Source organism: Peromyscus maniculatus, chromosome 2 (genome assembly GCF_049852395.1).
Source record: "Peromyscus maniculatus bairdii isolate BWxNUB_F1_BW_parent chromosome 2, HU_Pman_BW_mat_3.1, whole genome shotgun sequence".
NCBI lineage: Eukaryota > Metazoa > Chordata > Mammalia > Rodentia > Cricetidae > Peromyscus > Peromyscus maniculatus.
In genome coordinates, this window is record NC_134853.1 from 172923427 (window position 1) to 172942780 (window position 19354).

Genomic DNA, 19354 nt, shown 5'->3' on the forward strand with positions numbered 1-19354 from the left:
GATTTTACCTGTTGCTCCGTGTCTTAATTACTATTCTATAGCTGTGAAGAAACGCCATGACCAAGGAACATTATCAAAGGAAGCATTTAATTAGGGGCTTACTTATGCCAATTTGTACTATACCATTTAAATGAAGCAGTGTTCTCATCATTGAGGATTACAAAATCAAAATATCAACTCTGAAAAAATGCTGAAGATACTCACTTCCTGCAGTATCAAATATTCAGCCAAGACTTAATTATTTCTGTGAATAATAAATAAAGAAGCACACCTTCTTATTCATAACCCAGTCTTTAGTAAGTGGTAAAACTGCATGCATACCAAAAGGGAACTGGGTTTTGTTCGTTTGTTGAGACAGGGTCTCCTACACAACCCTAGAACTCACTAAATAGAGCAGTCTGGCCTCTGCCTGCCAGCAAAGAATTGTAGTTTAAGGCTGATTATCAGTAAATGTTTGATTTGCCTATGGAAAGGGTTTTCCAGTGGAAAAGCCTTAAGAAGCTCCATTTTAACTTATTCTGGGTGATATTTGAAGGAGAAACCTTTCGACTTTCAAAAAACCAAGGAAAAGCAAATGAAGGTTTGATGAGAAGTATCTCCAGCTGAGGAAAGAGGCAGCCTCAAACTTTCCCACAAAAGAACCTTCCGTGATAAAAACGGCCTGCAGGCTCTGGCAGAGTGGCCACATGGGGCGCTCAACCGCCAGAGCGAGCATCCTGCGGCCTGAAGGAGGAACCTTCACGCCCCACAGCTCGTGACTCGGCGTCATCCGAGACCCAGAGAGTACGGTGCAGGGGTTGTTCCGGGTGTTCGCCTGTAAGCGCTTTGGTCTTCGCTAAATTTGACTTCCTAATCAGATTTTAGGCTCCTTCCTTACAAAATCCAGGTTTGACTTACAGTTTGCAGCCTGAGCGAATCGACCCCTCCCCTCCTGGTCTCGGTGGAACGTTCTGGGATGTACCAAAAGGTGACAAGGGGGAGATGTCCAGGAAGGTGCCAACGGGAGGCCACCAGGTGGTGCTGTAATTTAACAGAGTCGACCCTCCTCTCCCCGCCCCACCCCGCCACACACGCGCGCACGCGCCTCCGCCCCGTGGTTTGCAGCCGAACATTACCGAGGGTGCCAATGGGCCGACCCGGGTGCGAGCCCGTGTACCGGCTCTGGTTTGGAAGGTGCCAATGTGTGCCTGCAGGGGGCGCTGCCTAGCGGCTCGTCCTCACTAACGCGCAGGATTCCTGAGGCACCCGCTTCCGTAAGGCGAGTCGTCCGCCGCAGCTTCCTGTGCGTCACGTCCGGTTCCCTCCCACACTCGTGTGCCCTGCCCGCGGGCCGCCAGGGGGTGTGTAGCCCGGGCCCTGGGCTCGGAGGCGTCTCTCCTCGGTGTGAGGCTGCTCGGCCCCAAGTCGGCGGCGGCGGGAACCTGCAGTGTCGTCCGTGGGCGTGGGCGGAAGGCACTGAATAACTCCAGTGGCATCCCTCAGAACTGAGCCCCAGCGGGGACTGGCATCACCCGTCCTGGAGTCAGCCCAGGTCAAGTCAGAGGCCGTTGGCACCAGGCAGGGCTGGACGCACAGGTAGGGTGGAGACCGGTGGGCACCGGCGGCATCGCGGGCGGGCTGTGACCGCTTTGGGATCAGGGAGAGGCGCCGCCCGGGTGGCAAGGGCGGGCACCCTGTCATCTGTGGGCGTCTACTGACTCTGGCCCCAGAAGCATGTTATTTTGTGCTGTGGAAGGGGCACCTCAGCCAGGTCCCAAGCTGCAACTTTATTTTTGCGAGCTGGCGGTTTTTTTCTCAACTGGTACTTTCCCGGCATCAAACAGACAGTTTGGCTGTAACATTGATGGTTTGAATCCTTGAAGCGTGCAAAACACTGCGGTTGAGAGGTGGGTTCCTTGTTCAGTGTTTTTGTTGTTGTTTACCATCTCCCACCCCCCATGGATGAATGTAATCTACTAAAAATAAACTTGAAAATATTTTGTTGTTGTTTCTTTTGAGACAAGGTCTTTCTTAAGGGGTAGCCCAGGCTGAACTTGAACTTGTGACCCTCCTGCCTCAGCCTTTCAGTACTGGAATTACAGGACTGTACTATCACTATCTATGGGTACAAAGCACATTTGAAAGGAGAATGAAACAGTTTTAAATTTAAAAAAGGGGGGGGGATTAAGTGAGGAAATAGGAAGGCTTTTAAAGTGATTGTTTTTTCCAGTGTAAACAAATGAGAACAACATAAAGGTCCTGTCTGCCACATGGAGGTGTTGTGGCTGGTAATGTGGATGCCCTCAATTACTTGTGCCTTTAATCTGAGCATACCACACAAATGGTCCTGAAAATATCCATTCCTCAAAAGCGATAAACACTTCCTTAGAGCCTCAAGAGCTGCAGTGTGTTGCTGTAGTCAGGAGTGACTGTCCCTCACTCAGTACAAATTTTTTCACTACTGAGTGGTCTGAGGTTTCCAGTGTCAGTGTTAGCAGCAAGATGGGGTGGACAGAATGTTAGTCTATGCAGGCCCTTTTCTGGGTTATTTCCCTGAGATAAACTCTCAGACATACATGATACAGATTTTATATGTTTTCTCTAAATCACCACTGACCAATCCAGATGTCCTGGCCAGGTATTTGAGAACATCCTCAGTCCTCTATTTCAAAACAGACATTCCATTCCATCTTCTTCCTTGCCCCTCCAGTTTGTGCTGGGCTTTGAGCATGCTAGGCCAGCCTTCTACCGGTGAGCTACATCCTCCACTAAGGACAGGCTTTTTTTTTGTTTTTGTTTTTGTTTTTGTTTTTTGAGACAGGGTTTCTCTGTGTAGTTTTGGTGCCTGTCCTGGAACTCGCTTTTTAGACCAGGCTGGCCTCGAACTCACAGAGATCCGCCTGCCTCTGCCTCCCAAGTGCTGGGATAAAAGGCGTGTGCCACCACCGCCCGGCCCAGGCTTTTTTCTTTTTTCTTTTTTAATTTTGTATGTGAGTACACACATGTCGTGGCATATATGTGGAGGTGGATTGGCAGAAAGTCCCTTCCCCTCCTGAGCTATCACTTCAGCCCAAGAACAGACATTCTTAACCTGGGATCCATGGAACTAGAATATGGAAAAATTAATGTTGAATGGGGTGAAGAATGTCCTGAGCCAGGCATGGTATTGTATGTCTGTGATTCTAGCATTCTGGAGGCTGATACAGGAGAGCTGACACATTCAGGGCCAGCCTGGGCTACCACTCAAGATCTTGTCTCAAAAAAAAAAAATTGATAATTTCACTAGATTACCATTGCCTGCTAATCTCAGGCAGTGACTTGTAGCTTTGACTTCATGTCTTTGCTGCTGGTCTAGAGCACTGTGTGGCTTGTTTTCCTCTCAGCTCTGTGTACACGTTTTTGACAGCCTGGAGTAGAAGCTCATGAGTCAGGTCCTGCCAGCAAGGTAGTCTCTTTGTTTGTTTGTTGTTTGTTTGTTTGTTTTGGTTTTTCAAGACAGGATTTCTCTGTGTAGCCCTGGCTGTCCTGGAACTCACTCTGTAAACCAGACTGGCCTCAAACTCAGATCTGCCTGCCTCTGCGGTGCTGGGATGAAAAGGTGTGCACCACCACTGCTTGATCAGCAAGAGAGTCTTAAACCAGTGGAAGCGTAGTCACAGCTTAGTTTTTAATCTGTTCTCCTGGGACTGTCCCATATAATCTGAGAGGGACATGGTGACTCAGACCTTTACAGTCAGTGATAGGGTAGTGTGGCTCTTGTTCTAGACACCACAAGATCCAGCTGACAAGCTCTAACTGGCTCCCAGGCCCATGTAGGTCAGATCACCTGCCAGTTCTTAACTGCAAGCAGCTTGTTGCCAGATCTCTGCTGACCTTCGGGTTTTTGCAAGCCAAGACTTTCTTATCTCTGTAATGGATGTGGATTGTGGGCTGGGAAGACAGAACTGGACCAGGACTGGGTGAGTCAGACTCTGTCAGGACTAGACCTGTGTAGCCCTTGGTTCATCCGTAGAGCCAAACGCGGCCCCCAAAGGTCTTTTCTGTTTCTTCAGGAGCTTGTCCATGTGGTATTATAATAGCCAACAAATAATCTTTAATTTTTTAAAAAAAAATTTATTATTTTACGTGTATGAATGTTTGTTTTTGTGGTTGTCTCTGAACCTTGTGTGTGCCTATTGCCCTCTGAGACAAGAAGAGGGCATGGGCATTGGATCCCCCGAAACTGGAGTTACAAATGGGTATATGCTACAATGTGTGTGCTGGGAACTAAACCTGGGTCCTCTAGAAGCGATATCGGCCAGTGCTCTTAACCACTGAGCCATCTCTCCAGCTCCAAACGATCCTCTAATTCTACCATCCTTACAGTGATTAGGGAGCCATAGCTAACTTAATCCTAGTGACTGCATGCTACTTGGTCTGTCCCTGTTCCCTCTGGATTGGTAACTGTCTTTTGTGCTTTTGCAGGGTAAAAGGGAGAATAGTTTGTTGAGCACTGCCTGGGAGAAGTGAACTGGGCAGTAACTAGAGTGCTGCCTGCATCTGATAACTGTCTTCACTACTGAATCTGGCTTCCATTATCTATATTATTTACTTACTGCTCAATCTGGGATTCTTGACTGTTGACTCTGCAAGACAAACAGGGCTGTACTTTGTGCTTAGTGTTGCTCAGAATCCTTTCAGTCTTCAACCTGATATGAATAACTGCTCAGAAGTCTCTTCTCTTAATATGATCATGTGTATATGTGTATCTGTGCACTGCTTTAGTGCCTGGTACTCACAGAGGCCAGAAGAGTACTCTAACTGGCGTTACAGATGGCTGTGAGCTGCTGTGTGGTTGCTAGGAATTGAATCCGAGTTTTCTGGAAGAACAGCCAGTTCTTACCTGCTGAGCCATCTCTTTGGCCCTGATGATTTCTTTTCTTTTCTTTTTCTTTTTTTTTAATGGTATTTTGATTTGAACCTAGGGTCTCAAATGTGCTAAATAAGTACTCTATCACTAAACTATACTCTGAACACCCCCCCACACCTCCCACACCCCACCCCGGGAGCTGAGGACCGAACCCAGGGCCTTGTGCTTGCCAGGCAAGAGCTCTGCCACTGAGCTAAATCCCCACCCCCCCACTCCACCCACCCCCCTTTTTTTTAACTTTTTATTTTGAGACAAATTCTCACTCAGTTGCCTATGCTAGTCTTGAACTTGCTTTGTAGCCCAGGCAGACCATGAATGTGTGATTCTTCTGGATAGCTAGGATTATAGGCCCTTGACCAAGCCCAGCTCTTCTGGAACTTTTATTCTTATTGCTTCCCCCCATATTCTGGTAATGTCTCCTTAGTCTTTTATTCTGATACCTCTGTGCTGCATTCTAGGTGGTGAACATAGCTTCCCCCCCGCCCAGTAAAATAACTTTTTCTTTTTATGGGTGTGCTTATTTTTAAAATTAATCATTTATTTGTTTGTTTGTTTGTTTGTTTGTTTTGAGACAGGGTTTGACTACATAGCCCTGCTAGCTTGGAACTCATTATGTGGAACAAGCTAGCCTGGATCTCACAGAGTTCTATCTCCCTCTACCTCCAAAGTGGTGGAATTAAAGGTGTGTTGTAGTCAGTTTTTTTCTGTCCTGCCTGCCAGCTCTCCAATAATCACATGGAGACTTATTATTAATTATGAAAGCTTGGCCGATAGTTTAGACTTGTTTCTGACTAGCTCTTATAACTTAAATTAACCCATTTCCATTAGTTTACATGCTGCCATGTGGCTCATGGCTTGTTACCTCTGCTCCTGCACATCCTGCTTCCTCTGCATCTGGCTGGTGACTCCACCTTCTTCCCAGTGTTCTCCCTGCCCCGAAAATTCTGCCTAACTATTGGCTGTTTAGCTTTTTATTTAAAAAAAATCCCAGTAAATATTCCTTTACACTTCACAGAGTGTAAAGGAATATTTCACAACAGTGTGTAAACACCATGGCTAGAAACTTTTTCTTTATTTTATTATTTTTACTATTTTTAAGTTATGTGTAGGTGTGTGTCTTAGTTACTTTTCTGTTGCTGTAATGATACACATGACCAAGGCAACTTGTAAAAATAAAAAGCATTTTATTGTCTTGCTTACAATTTCAGAGGATGAGTTCATGACTATCATGGAGAGCGTGGCAGCAGGCAGACAGGCATGGTGCTGGAGCAGTCACTAAGAGCTTACATGCTGAGATAACATTGAGGCAGAGAGAGTAAGTGTGTGCATACACTAACTGGAATGGTGTGGGCTTTTGAAACCTCAAATCTAACCCCAGTGACACACTTCCTCTGGTAAGGCCACACCTCCTAATCCTTACCAAACAGTTCCACCAACTGAGGACCAAACATTCAAATATATGAGCTTTTCCGGGCTGTTCTCATTCAAACTACCACATTCCACTCCCTGGCCCCAAGAAGTTTGTAGCCATATCATAATGTAAAATGCATTCAGACGAACTTTAAAAGTCTCCATAGTCTTGGCCGGGCGGTGGTGGCGCACGCCTTTAATCCCAGCACTCGGGAGGCAGAGCCGGGTGGATCTCTGTGAGTTTGAGGCCAGCCTGGGCTACCAAGTGAGTCCCAGGAAAGGCGCAAAGCTACACAGAGAAACCCTGTCTCGAAAAACCCAAAAAAAAAAAAAAAAAAAAAAAAAAGTCTCCATAGTCTTTTAATCAAAAGTCCAAAAATTTTAAAGGTCAAAATATTGACTGGTGTATGCCTTTAATCCCAACATTTGGGAGGCAGAGGCAAATAGATCTCTGTGAGTTCAAAGCTAGCCTGGTCTACAGAGAGAGTTCCAGGGCAGCCAGAGCTGTTACACAGAGAAACTCTGTCTCAAAAAAAAAAAAAAGCCAAGAATCTCTTTTGAGTAAAGCAGTCTCAATCTTCTCTCTCTCTCTCTCTCTCTCTCTCTCTCTCTCTCTCTCTCTCTCTCTCTCTCTCTCTCTCTTTTGTTTTTTGAGACAGGGTTTCTCTCTGGAACTTGCTTTGTAGACCAAGCTGGCCTTGAACTCACAAAATCCACCTTCAACACAGTCTCTTAAGTGTAATCCCCTGTAAGGTGAAAATCAAATCACACACTTCCAACATACAACGGCACAGAACATACATTACCATTCCAAAAGGGAGAAGGGGCACACAGTGAGGAAATACTGGACCAGAACAAAGCAAGCATGGTAACTCCAAATCCTGTTGGTCCATACCTGCCGTCAAAGGGCTTAGATGCCCCTCCTGCTCTTCCACTCCTTCCTCGCTTTGTTGACTCCAGCAGTGTTTGTATGCATGTGGGTGTGTACGTGTGAGGACAGGTGCCCTCTGAGGCTAGACTTCAGATACCTGGGAGCTGGAGTTAGAGGTGTTTGTAGCTGTTCATTGTGGGTGCTGGGAACTGAAGTCTATTGAGAAGCAGCAAGCATTCTTAACATCTGAGCCATTTCTCTAGCCCAACTTATGTGTATGAGTGTTTTGCCTGCATACGTGTGTGTGTGTGTGTGTGTGTGTGTGTGTGTGTGTGAACTACGTGTGCATGGTGCCCATGGAGTTCAAAGAAGGATCCCTGGAACTGAAGTTAGGGATGATTGTGAGCCACCGTGTGAGTGCTCAGTCTGGGTCCTCTGCAAGAACAAGTACTTTTCAACCACTAAGCCATCTCTTCAGCCCCGGCCTTGATTTCTTGATCATGCTTCAGCCTACTAGTATTGCATGTTTATGACACCATGCCCCCTCTAGCCCTTTTGTTATTCGTTTTTAAAGTTTATTTAAATATTATTTATTTAACCCTGTCTTGAAAAAAATTGATTATTATGTGTGTGTGCATGCCATCATGGCATGTATGGAGGTCACAGGACAACTCACAGGAGTTGGTTCTCTCTGCCATGTGGATTCCTGAGATTGAACTCAGGTTATTATGCTTGGCAGCAAGCACCTTTACATGTTAAGCTGTCTTACCATCCCTCTAGATCTTGATCTTTTGGAATAGGGTCTTGCTTGGTAACCTTAGCTGGCCTGGGATCCTCCCGCCTCAGCCTCCTTGAGACTTGAGATTACAGATGCGCATCAACACACCTGACTCTTACAACTTTACTTGGAGTCCATTGTTTTTTGGTTTTGTTGTTGTCTTGGTTTGGTTTGATTTCTTGTTTTTTGTTTAACCCATCATTTGAAGGTGTTTCTGGTGTTGTTTAATTTAAACATTTTGGGCGTGCTTTAATCCTAGCACTTGGGAGGCAGAGACAGGTGGATCTCTGTTCAAGACTGGCATGGTCTCTATAGTGAGTTCCAGGCCAACCAGTGTTACATAGTGAGATCCTGTCTCAAAAAAAAAATAAAAAAATTAAAACTCACAATTCTGAGACACATTTCTATTTACAGAAGAGCTGTATGGGTTTGCCAGTACATCCTCAACTCGGTAGATTTCTGGATCAGCATATTCTTGGTATGAATGTTTTAAAAATTAGAAAAGTAGCTGCCTGATGATTCTCATGGGTTTATGTTGGCCAAGGCCTGTGGGAGTTTCTGTGCCCTGTGCCGGCCTTCCTCACAGTGCCTTGTCAGGTCATTACTGGGCAGAGTGGGTGGTTTGTCAAAATGCCAATTGTCACAAAAAGACTGTGTGCTAGGGTTAAGTGTCTACACTGGCATATGAGGGTTCCCTGGGCCCTGCTCTAGATGTAGTGGGCAGCAGCACAGATCTGCTGATGGAGCCTGGGTCCCCCTGCCTGTCTGTTCTGCTCTAGTGTCAAAGCCCAAATTCACCCCATCACCATCGAGCTGATGACCAGGTGAGGGATGATAGCACATCACACATAATGGGTGCCATAGGCATCTCTGAAGTTAGGGCTAAAAAGACCCTACAGTGATTCCAGGAACACCACTAACAGAATGTGGCTGGGCTAACGCACAGCCTTGTCCTGGTCATGAAGTTAGACAGACCCTGTATCTTAATCATTTTTATTTATTGCTGTGAAGAGACACCATGACCACACTCTTACAAAAGAAAGCATTTAGTTGGAGCGTGCTTACATTTACAAGTTTAGTCCATTATCACTGGCAGGGAGCATGGCAACACACACAGACATAATGCTGAGGAAGCAGCTGAGAGTTCTCCATCCAGATCCACAAGCATTAAGAAGAGAAAATATAGCTGGGCAGTGTGGTGCATGCCTTTAATCCCAGCACTCGGGAGGCAGAGGCAGGTGGATCTGTGTGAGTTCGAGGCCAGCCTGGGCTACAGAGTGCGTTCCAGGAAAGGTGCAAAGCTACACAGAGAAACCCTGTCTCGAGAAACCAAAAAAAAAAAAAAGAGGGGGGCGGGGGGAGAAAATGGTGTGACACTGTGCGGCAATCTTGTGTCTTTTTGACACATCCAAGTGGACTTGGAATCTGTTGGTGTAGGCAGATATGGCAGAGGTCTTGTTCTGTGAGGAAAGGACAGTGCTTGCTTTCCTTGGTAGATATTAGGTGTGTTCTGTTCTGTTTTTTTTGTCTGCTCCCAGTTGTGTGAGATACCCGTTGTCTATGTCTCTATGGTACAGCTTGACTCTTACTGAAGTGTGTCTCAGTGAAATGCCTTGATGATTATCTCCCTCTTTCCCTTCCTTCCTTTCTTTCTTATTCTTTTGTGGGGAGGGGCAAAGGGAGGGGTGGGAGAGTTGAAACACATCACTACACTTCCCAAGTTGGCCTCAAACTTAGGATCCTCCTGCCATAGCCTCCCCAGTGCTGGGATTACGGACTTGCACCACCATCCCTACGTACACTGCCTCTTGAAAGGTCCTGTGTAAACAACTGACATATGAAATCTGTTTGCATTTGCACCGTCGGATAGTTCTCTATCAGTGGAGTGAACAAAATCCATCCATGTCTCTGTAGGGGTGGTTTCTCTCAGTGGCTCCTTGCTTGGCTGCCCTTGAATCATCAAAGGGCATGAAATATGATCTGAAACTTGGACTTTTCTTTGAGGTTCTCTTACTTCACTGCTGGGGATATTGGGTCCCTTCTTTCTGTCTGCTGCTTGTAGATCCTGGGTCTTCATTTGAATCCACAGTTGGTGGTAGGAATTTCTACTGCTTGGTACAGTCAGAAATGCTTACATGGGAAAGGTTAGGCTCTATTCTGTGACCTTGGCTGTGGCAGCATGCATACTGGGGTGCAGATGTTTCATGATAAAATTAATGCCCAGCAGTGAAGAGGGAAACAGGAAGAACTATGTTTGGCTGGAGGGTCTTAGACAAGCCCAGCAGAAATGTGGGTGTAACATCTTATAATGGTGAACATATGCACATGCCATGATGGGTGTCTCCACTCCTTGGAGAGGATGAATGGATAACCCAAGTGTTGGTTCATAGAGGATGCATGCACCATTATATAAATAGGGAGATGTTGCATGTTGATGATGTGAAGGAATGACTTGCTATGTGAATGAATCTGTTTAAAATTATTTTCTTGCTTTAGTTATTGTTACAGGAAGTTAGTTCCTGGTTCCATGAATGTCCTAACCAAGCATGAGTGTGAAGGCTGGGATGTTGGACTTTGTAAGGTCTCTTGATCCTTATATACTGCCTCCTAGGGCTCCTTGGTGTGCACACTGCCTCACCAGAGAACAAGGACCAGTTGCCTAGAATGTCATGAATTCCTGATGAAAGCTAGTGTAATGATTGTCCTGGGAGAAAGAGATGGTTGAGCAAGGGTGAGTACGTATTTGAACTCAAGCTTTGTTTTGTAATATTTGTAACCTGCTTGAATTATCTGCTGATGCTGAGAACACAGAACTTCACTCATCTCTGTGTTTGTAGACCTGATAGATGTTTGTTGAGTGTCATTTTACACATTTTTTTAAAATTAGATTTTACTTATTGTGTATGTGTTGGCGGGTTGGTGGTGAAATGTGTGCAATGGTGTGGAAGCAGAGGCCCGAAGACAACTTGCAGGAGTTTCTCTGTTCCACTGTGAGGAATCCTGGGAGTACCAGGATTGGTGATACCCACTGAACCATCTTGCTGACTCTGTTGAATGTCACTCTTGCCCTGTAGATGAGTATAGTGTTGGAAGCCCAGTGGTAGCTGCAGAATATATGTACTGTTTATATACTGTTTGTTGGGGTATGTAGGTGGAAGTTTCTCTCCCTCCTGCCAGTTCCCAAATACCCAGCAGCCACTTCCCAAATAACTGACTCAGAGGATTAATATTTCTTATAAATGTTCAGCTGGTAGCTCAGGCTTATTACTAACTAGCTGTTATGCTTAAATTAACCCACTATTCTTATTTATGTTTAGCCACATGGCTTGGTACCTTTTCTCAGTACGACATTCTCATCTTGTTTCCTCTGCGTCTGACTGGTGACTCCTGACTCCACCCTTCCTCTTCCCATCATCCCTAGTTTGGTCGCCCCGCCTATACTTCCTGCCTAGCTACTGGCCAATCAACATTTTATTAAACCAATTCTAGTGACAAATCTTTACAGTGTACAAGAGAATTATTCCACAGCATTTCCCCCACTTTTGTCTAATTAAAAAGGAAAGTTTTAACTTTAACATAGTAAGATTATATACAACAAAAACAATTATTAAGTAAGAACTACAGTAATACTATCTAATTCATTTGCATTTGGCAAAATTAGAGAAAATAATTTATCTTAGTGAGTCTAAAGTTTTGTATCTAATTTACTTTCTATTATAACTAAGTAAAACTGTAATTACAATTATTTAGTCTTCAACTCCATCGAAGACCCCAGAAGGGTGAAATGTTACCTAATGACAGGGTACTTGAGCTACCTGGACAGTCACCCAAGGTTCCTCTGCAATGTTGGGGCATCCATCTGTGACTTACAAGCCTAACATATCTGATAGACTTATCGGTGAAGCAGGAATTTTGAAGGACTGTCCCACCTTGTCTAGGCAAAGTTCTGCAGTCACTTTCTTTTATGTCCTGCTTGTCTAATTTGGACTGCATACTGTCAGCAGTTACGGCAAAGGTACTTTTTTTGCCCACGTGGCTAGCTTTTGTCAAAAAGAAAACAAACTCCACATGGAGTTTCTTTGATGCCCATCATCCTCTTTGAAGTAATTGGTGCTGCCAGGAGCAAACCTGTCTCATTGTCATGAAAAGCCAAAGTTATTAAAACATTTTAAACACCATATTCTGTAAGTCTTTGAAATGTTTGAAGATTACCTATCTATCTGAAATATATCTCTGTATACCTAGAAAACCTAACTAACGTGACTGTAAGTTTGACTATTAAGATGACTATAAGGTTGTATTTCTTAATTATATATTACATTTTTAAATGTATGAGTATAAATATACATATAGTATAATAAAATTAACTTTAAATTTGTATCAGTAAACCAAAACCCATACTAATGTAAAATATATAAGATTAATAGTTGTTTTTTAGATTAAAGTAGATTCAATAATCTACCCTTTTTTCCTATTTCTATATCCCCTCTCTTCTTTTCAGAACAAGATCCCTGAATCTAATCTCCTTTGTTTACCTTTTTTCCTGACCATTATCTATAACAAGTGTAACTAACCCCCCTAAACTATGACAAACATTTGTAATTTTGCGGGGGAATGTGAGTGTGGTTCTCTAGATTACTTCCTGCTGACTGGGGGCACTGGTATTCTTTGGGTGACCCTGAGAAAATTTAGGATTATGGTCAAGTCCTGACTGGAGAATTCTGTGAGGCTGGATCATCTCAGCCAGCAGTCTTGAAGCTGTTCTGGATACAGAACTCAGAGGAAACTGCAGCAGAGGCACTCTGAAATCATCTGGGCCATCTGTTCTCGCTAGAGATTTTTCAGGGTTTTTTTTTTTCCTCGATCAAATCTGATTTTTTGTTTTTTATTTGTTTGTTTTTCAAGACAGGGTTTCTCTGTGTAGCTTTAGAGCCTGTCCTGGAACTCACTCTCTAGCCCAGGCTGGCCTCGAACTCACAGAGATCCGCCTGCCTCTGCCTCCCGAGTGCTGGGATTAAAGGCGTGCGCCTCCACCGCCCAGCCAAATCTGATTTTTCTTAACCCAGAATGAATCCACAGCTTCTCATTTCCTGTGGAGATAAAAGCAGAACCTCTTTTCCAAAGTAACATATCTTTTGACTTAAATTTTGAAGTCAAGGCATTTTCAAAATATATAGGTTGGATTAATCCAGCAACATTTTCTTTGAAGATTTATTTCATTTTATGTATATGAGTGCTCTATCTGCATGTACATCTTTATTGCAGAAGAGGGCATCAGATCCCACTATAAATGGTTCTGTGCCACCATGTGGTTGCTGGGAATTGAACTCAAGTCCTAGAAGAGCAGTCATTGCTCTTAACTGCTGAGCTATCTCTCTAACCCCCAGCTACATTTATAATCAAATGTCTCTTAGCAGCTGTTCCTCCTTCCTCAGAAGTGAAACAATTCAAAGACAACACAATAACATACAGTATCCAGACTCTCTGTATATTTTCCATCTTTATGTGGCTTTTTAAAATATTACTTTACTCCACTTTTAAGGTAATAACTATATATTTTGCTGGGCAGTGGTGGCACACGCCTTTAATCCCAGCACTCAGGATACAGAGGCAGCCAGATCTCTGTGAGTTTGAGGCCAGTGTGGTCTACAGAATGAGTTCCAGGACAACCAAGGCTACATAGAAAAACCCTGTCTCGAAAAACCAAAAAACACCTATATATTTCTTTTTTTATGACTGTCTATACCTTCTGTTTTCTCTCCCAAGCCTTTTTTAAATACCTTGTGAACCATATAGAGGTTGTATGTATGTATGTTTGCTTGTTTGTTTAATCTGTCTTTACTGCACATCCTTTTTCTGACCTCATGAGCATTTAATCTGCTAAACAGCTAGCTAGATTAAAACGGCTGTCTCCACCACATTCCTTGGCTTCTTGAGAGTCTAGCTTCATGGCAGAGGTACTGGTGGGAGTGACATGTGTCACCCCCAACTCTAGGGAGGTTTTATTTCCATGCCACCATTGAGTAGCGTGCTATTGGCTGCTCACAAACACCATATAAGTGTTTGGCAGCAAGGCCTCTTAAAAGAGCCATGCGGGGCCCGGCGGTGGTAGCGCACGCCTTTAATCGCAGCACTCGGGAGGCAGAGCCAGGCGGATCTCTGTGAGTTCGAGGCCAGCCTGGGCTGCCAAGTGAGTTCCAGGAAAGGCGCAAAGCTACACAGAGAAACCCTGTCAAGAAAAACCAAAAAAAAAAAAAAGAGCCATGCAGTTTTTGCCACTAATTCTGGAAGCCGTCTCTTAAAGAAGCCGCACCTCTGCATGCTACCAGCAGACAGAGCCTACCGGAAAAAAGACTGTTACCAAGAAGCTGGGTTTGACTCTGTTTTCATGTGCATAGAATACTTTTTTAAGATTTCTCAGGTTTTTTGTTTTTGGTTTTTTCAAGATAGGGTTTCTCTGTGTTGTTTTGGTGCCAGTCTTGGATCTCACTCTGTAGACCAGGCTGGCCTTGAACTCAAAGAGTTCCACCTTGCTCTGCCTCCCGAGTGCTGGGATTAAAGGTGCGCCATCACCACCTGGAGATTTCTCAGGTTTTATGTGGAAATTCTTGGCAAACGTTTGGGTGCCACATGTAGGCAGAAGTTTCTCTCCCTCTTGTCTGTTCCCAAATACCCGGCAGCCACTTCCCAAATAATTGACTCAGAGGCTTAATGTTACTTATAAATGCTCAGCCGATAGCTCAGGCTTATTACTAACTAGCTCTTACACTTAAATTAACCCATAAGGGGTCGGGTCCCCTGGAGGTTGGAACTTTTGGGAGTCTTGATATTATGGATCTGACAGGGAAAGTGGAGCCCATCAACAGGATGGTAGATGAAGGCTGGAGCTGCAGGCTCCAGTATAAGAGGGTTTGGGGGGGCTAGCATAGAACAGAATCCGGCTACCAAAAATGTCTGTTTGAGGGGTTCTCCTATGTTATTTAGCTCCTACAATAAGAAGCCTAGAAGGGTTGATTGAGGGGTCCTGGGTGTCCTGAGATACAGACTTTGCTCCAACACCTTGGCAGTGACTTTTGTTTCTCAACTTTTTCTTCCAGATAGTAAAATAGCCACTCCACTTTCAGTCAGACTGCTCTCCTGGGCAGGAGAGGGGTGTGGTGGAGTATGGATTCTCTTTCCATCGCAGCACAGGGCCTGGCCAGTCCTAGAACCTAGGAGGTTCAGCTACCAGCAAGGTGTCACTAGAGCCAGACTGACACCGCCAGTGATGAGGAAGAAGAAAACAGCACTGAATGGAGGTCTGGCATAACAGAACCCAGAGGGCTAGAGGAGCAGTGCTATCCCTATAATGGTTTGGGACACACTGCAAGGCTTCTCCTATGTACTGAGGGGTCATGATGGGAGAAAGAATGACACTAGCTAGGATCAGGTAGTGATGAGACTTACCAGAGCCCTGGGTGGAGAAGGGTGACTACACAGGCTCTGATATTACACCAGGAGCAAGACAGGGCTGCAGACTCTCCCAGCTGAGTATGGCATTCTCCATACTACAGATAGCGAAGTACACAGGGTGAGGTCTTCCCAGTCAGGCATTGTGTATCTCCTTCGGTATACATACAGAATATTTGACGTGAGTCAGGACATGCAAACACAGAAGTATGAATTAGGGTCCTGGTAAGGTAGAAACCGTGATATCCAGAAGGGCATGAGGCTAGATGCACAATCCGGAGCTGATACCTGCAGTGTGCCTCACAAAGAGGGCTGGGATAGAGAGATGGCTTAGTGGTTAAGAACAGTCTTGCAAAAGTCCTGAGTTTGGCCGGGCGGTAGTGGCGCACGCCTTTAATCCCAGCACTCGGGAGGCAGAGTCAGGCGGATCTCTGTGAGTTCGAGGCCAGCCTGGGCTACCAAGTGAGCTCCAGGAAAGGCGCAAAGCTACGCAGAGAAACCCTGTCTCGAAAAAAAAAAAAGAAAAAAAAAAGTCCTGAGTTTGGTTCCCATCACCTATCCGGTGGCTCACAATCCTCTGTAACTCTAGTTCTAGGTGATCATGCACCTTCTTCTCCAGTTCTAGGTGGTCATGCACCCTCTGTAACTCCGGTTCTAGGTGATCATGCACCTTCTTCTCCAGTTCTAGGTGGTCATGCACCCTCTGTAACTCCGGTTCTAGGTGGTCATGCACCCTCTGTAACTCCGGTTCTAGGTGATCATGCACCTTCTTCTCCAGTTCTAGGTGGTCATGCACCCTCTGTAACTCCGGTTCTAGGTGATCATGCACCCTCTTCTGACCACTACAGGCTCCAGTCATGTACATGGTGCACAAACACACAGACAAAGCACTCTTGAATGTAAAAAGAAGAGAGGAGATAGGAAAGAAGTGCCTTTTTTAAATTTAAATTTTATATTTTATGAGTATGAGTATTTTGTCTTCATGTATGTATGTGAATCGTGTACATGCCTGGTGCCTGTGGAGGCCATAAGAGGATCCCCTGGAACTGCAGTTACAGAGGGTTGTAAGCTGCCATGTGGGTGCTAGGAATTAGACTAGATTCTGTGGAAGAGCAGCCAGTGCTCGAAACCATAGAAGCAGAAACCAGGAAGCCTAAGTGACAGTCCATTAAAGCTTCTTTGGTGGTGGTGTTTTTGTTTTTGTTGTTCTTTCATTTTATTGTTTGTTTGAGTGCTGAGCCTCAAACCTCAAGCCTTGTGCATGGTAGGCAAGCACTCTACCAAAGACCTACATCCCCAGCCTAGAGTGAACCTTTGATGTCTTCTTTGTAAAGGAGGATCGCCATCTTGATCCTCATAAAATTGAGCAGGTCAAAGATGAGAGCCTGCTCAAAGCCAGAACTAGGAGAATGCCAGCATCCACAGGTGAACAGGATGGTTTGGCTCTGCCTAAGGCTTTAAGAGCAGTAGACATCTCCTTGTAGACATTGTGGCACAGGTCTGAACATCCTCACTAGTGTAGTGTTTGTCTGGAAAGTAACATGAAATTGGTCCTGGGCCCTTGGCAAACCAGGACTAAGCCAGAATAATAGGTAGAGGTGTGGTCTGACATACTCATCCATCCACCATGAAAAAAATTGGACCTAAGTAGCAATGATGTATGAATAATGAACCAGCAGAGAATGTAAAGGATGTGAAAGAGGAATTGAAAGAACAAAATGAGAACAGGCCAATCTGAAATGGAAACAAATAGGACTTTCATGAATTAAAAACTCAATCCAGGGGCTGGAGAGATGGCTCAGAGGTTAAGAGCACCGACTGCTCTTCCAGAGGTCCTGAGTTCAATTCCCAGCACCCACATGGTGGCTCACAACCATCTGTAATGGGATCTGGCACCCTCTTCTGTATACATAATAAATGAATAAATCTTAAAAATAAAAAAATAAAAAAACTCAATCCAGTTAGGGACAGATGGAAGCTCTGTGGAAGGTGTGGAGAAACAGCCAGGCATGAGAAGTTAAGGAGGAACAGTGAGCTCCTTCTATTCTTGGGTGTTTCCTGGTCTCTGAGAGGGCTGACAAGATGCAAACAATGTCATTAGAGACCAGGGGGTGGAGAGGACTCCAGGTCTGGGCTGAGCTGAGCCAATCATGGAAGAACCAGCCTGGGAAGAGGATAAAAGCTGCCTCAGCTTGGTACCTTCTGAACTAGGTGGAGTCTCCAGGGCCAGGCAACTGTAATCCCTTCTATGTCAAGATAGAAAACAAAAACAGGAGAATTTTTGGAAGCAAGATAGGAAATAGAGACAGGAGGACCCTTGGAAGGTCGTGAACAGGTAGGTAGCTGACATAGTGGCAAACAACAAAAAGATAGCAAACCAGGTGGAAGTCAGGACCCGAGATTGTCCTCTGACCTCCACATAATGTCTTCACTTAAACACATTCAGATGCACATGTGCATCACATGCATCATACACAGAAGATTACAAAAGAATATAAGATGTTCAAAATTAGTAATATGGTTTCTTTTCTTAACATTTTAGCCTTTGCTTCCCCACTTTGTTGGAGACAGGCATGTTGGGGTCCATCCATATTCATGCAGACAAAGACTGCGGCCTCCTCCAGCTGTGTCCCTCTGCCTGGGCAGTCACTTTGATCCATGTGGTCCATCCTTGAGATTTACTTTTCACAAGTGCCCTCAGCATGTCATCAGCAAAATCCCAAGCACTGGAAGAGACAGTACCCGGCTGCGAAGAAGATGTGAAAGGAAAAACACTTCTCCCTTGGGGCCCCCTTTTTGGTCACCGGAGTGAGAAGATTGTCTTTACCAAAGGTGATGGTAGTCCAGAGGAGAGCCTGCTCACCGTCACCATCACAGAGACTACTGTCATTGAGTCGGACTTGGGTGTGTGGAGTTCACGGGCTCTCATCTACCTCACGCTGTGGTTCTTCTTCAGCTTTTGTACCCTGTTTCTCAACAAGTACATCCTGTCCCTGTTAGAGGGAGAGCCCAGCATGTTAGGTAATGCCACCTTGCCCAGTGTGCACTCCTGTGGGCCCCAGTGCTTCGTGGCCACAGGCCACCAGGAGGGAGGGAAAGGGCTAAAGGAACTTACCCAGATATGTTTCTGGAATGAAGGGTGATATTCTGTGCTCATGTGTGGGAAAGGACTGTTTTCAGCGTGGCCTCATGCCTCCCTCCACAGGTGCTGTGCAGATGCTGTCAACGACATTAATTGGATGTGTTAAAATATTTGTTCCTTGCTGTTTGTATCAACACAAAACCCGGCTCTCTTACCCACCCAATTTCATCATGACTATGCTCTTTGTGGGCCTCATGAGGTAAAAATGTGTTGACTGTCTTAATTATGTTTTTTTTAAGATATAAAATTCCTTTCTAATCCAGGTGTAGTGGTGAATGACTTTAATCCCAGAACTCAGGAGGCAGAGGCAGAGGGTTTCTGTGAGTTTGAGGACAGCCTAGTCTACAAAGAGAGTTCCAGGGCAGCCAGAGATACAGAGAAGCCCTGTCTTGAAAAGCCAAAACCAAACAAACAGAAAACCTTTCTAGTTACTTAATGTGGAAACCCTATTGGAGGCCTTAGCAATTAGGGCTTCTTAGTTTGTGTTCAGGGCACAGGATACAGTCATAGTGCCATCCAGTTGTCGGACATCCATCAGTTAGATTTCAGTTTTGTGGCCCTTAATGCCACATGCATTCTCTCTCAGAATCTTTTATAAGGCAGTCATTAAAAAAAGTAATTCAGCTGGGTGTATTGGCACATACCTTTGATCCTAGCACCTGAGAGGCAGAGACACATGGATCTCTGTGAATTTGAAGCTAGTCTAGTCTACATAGTGACTTCCAGGACAGCCACAGCTACATAGTGAGACCCTGTCTCAAAATAAAAAAAAAAATAAAATAATGATAATAATAATTAAAAAAAGGTAGTTCAGTA

The 19354-nt window shown here is 44.8% G+C and overlaps 1 protein-coding gene across 11 annotated transcripts in view; it reads left to right on the top strand.

The window, feature by feature from the left end:
- Positions 1 to 785: 785 nt before the first annotated feature.
- The window catches only part of Slc35e2b (solute carrier family 35 member E2B), a 35527-nt gene continuing 16958 nt past the window's right edge, over positions 786 to 19354 (top strand). The window contains exons 1-7 of one of the 11 annotated variants that reach the window (XM_076565871.1): positions 1304 to 1575; positions 5464 to 5570; positions 6097 to 6203; positions 8362 to 8425; positions 10559 to 10678; positions 17939 to 18417; positions 18602 to 18737. In XM_076565871.1, the coding sequence (XP_076421986.1) occupies positions 18099 to 18417; positions 18602 to 18737 (455 nt within the window). In that variant the 5' untranslated portion in view covers positions 1304 to 1575; positions 5464 to 5570; positions 6097 to 6203; ... (1 more) ...; positions 10559 to 10678; positions 17939 to 18098. Of the gene's footprint in view, positions 1576 to 3865; positions 3939 to 5463; positions 5571 to 6096; positions 6204 to 8361; positions 8426 to 10558; positions 10679 to 17938; positions 18418 to 18601; positions 18738 to 19354 lie in introns of those variants that run through there. The other 10 variants (XM_042272309.2, XM_042272310.2, XM_076565872.1 and 7 more) reach the window with 10 other exon arrangements.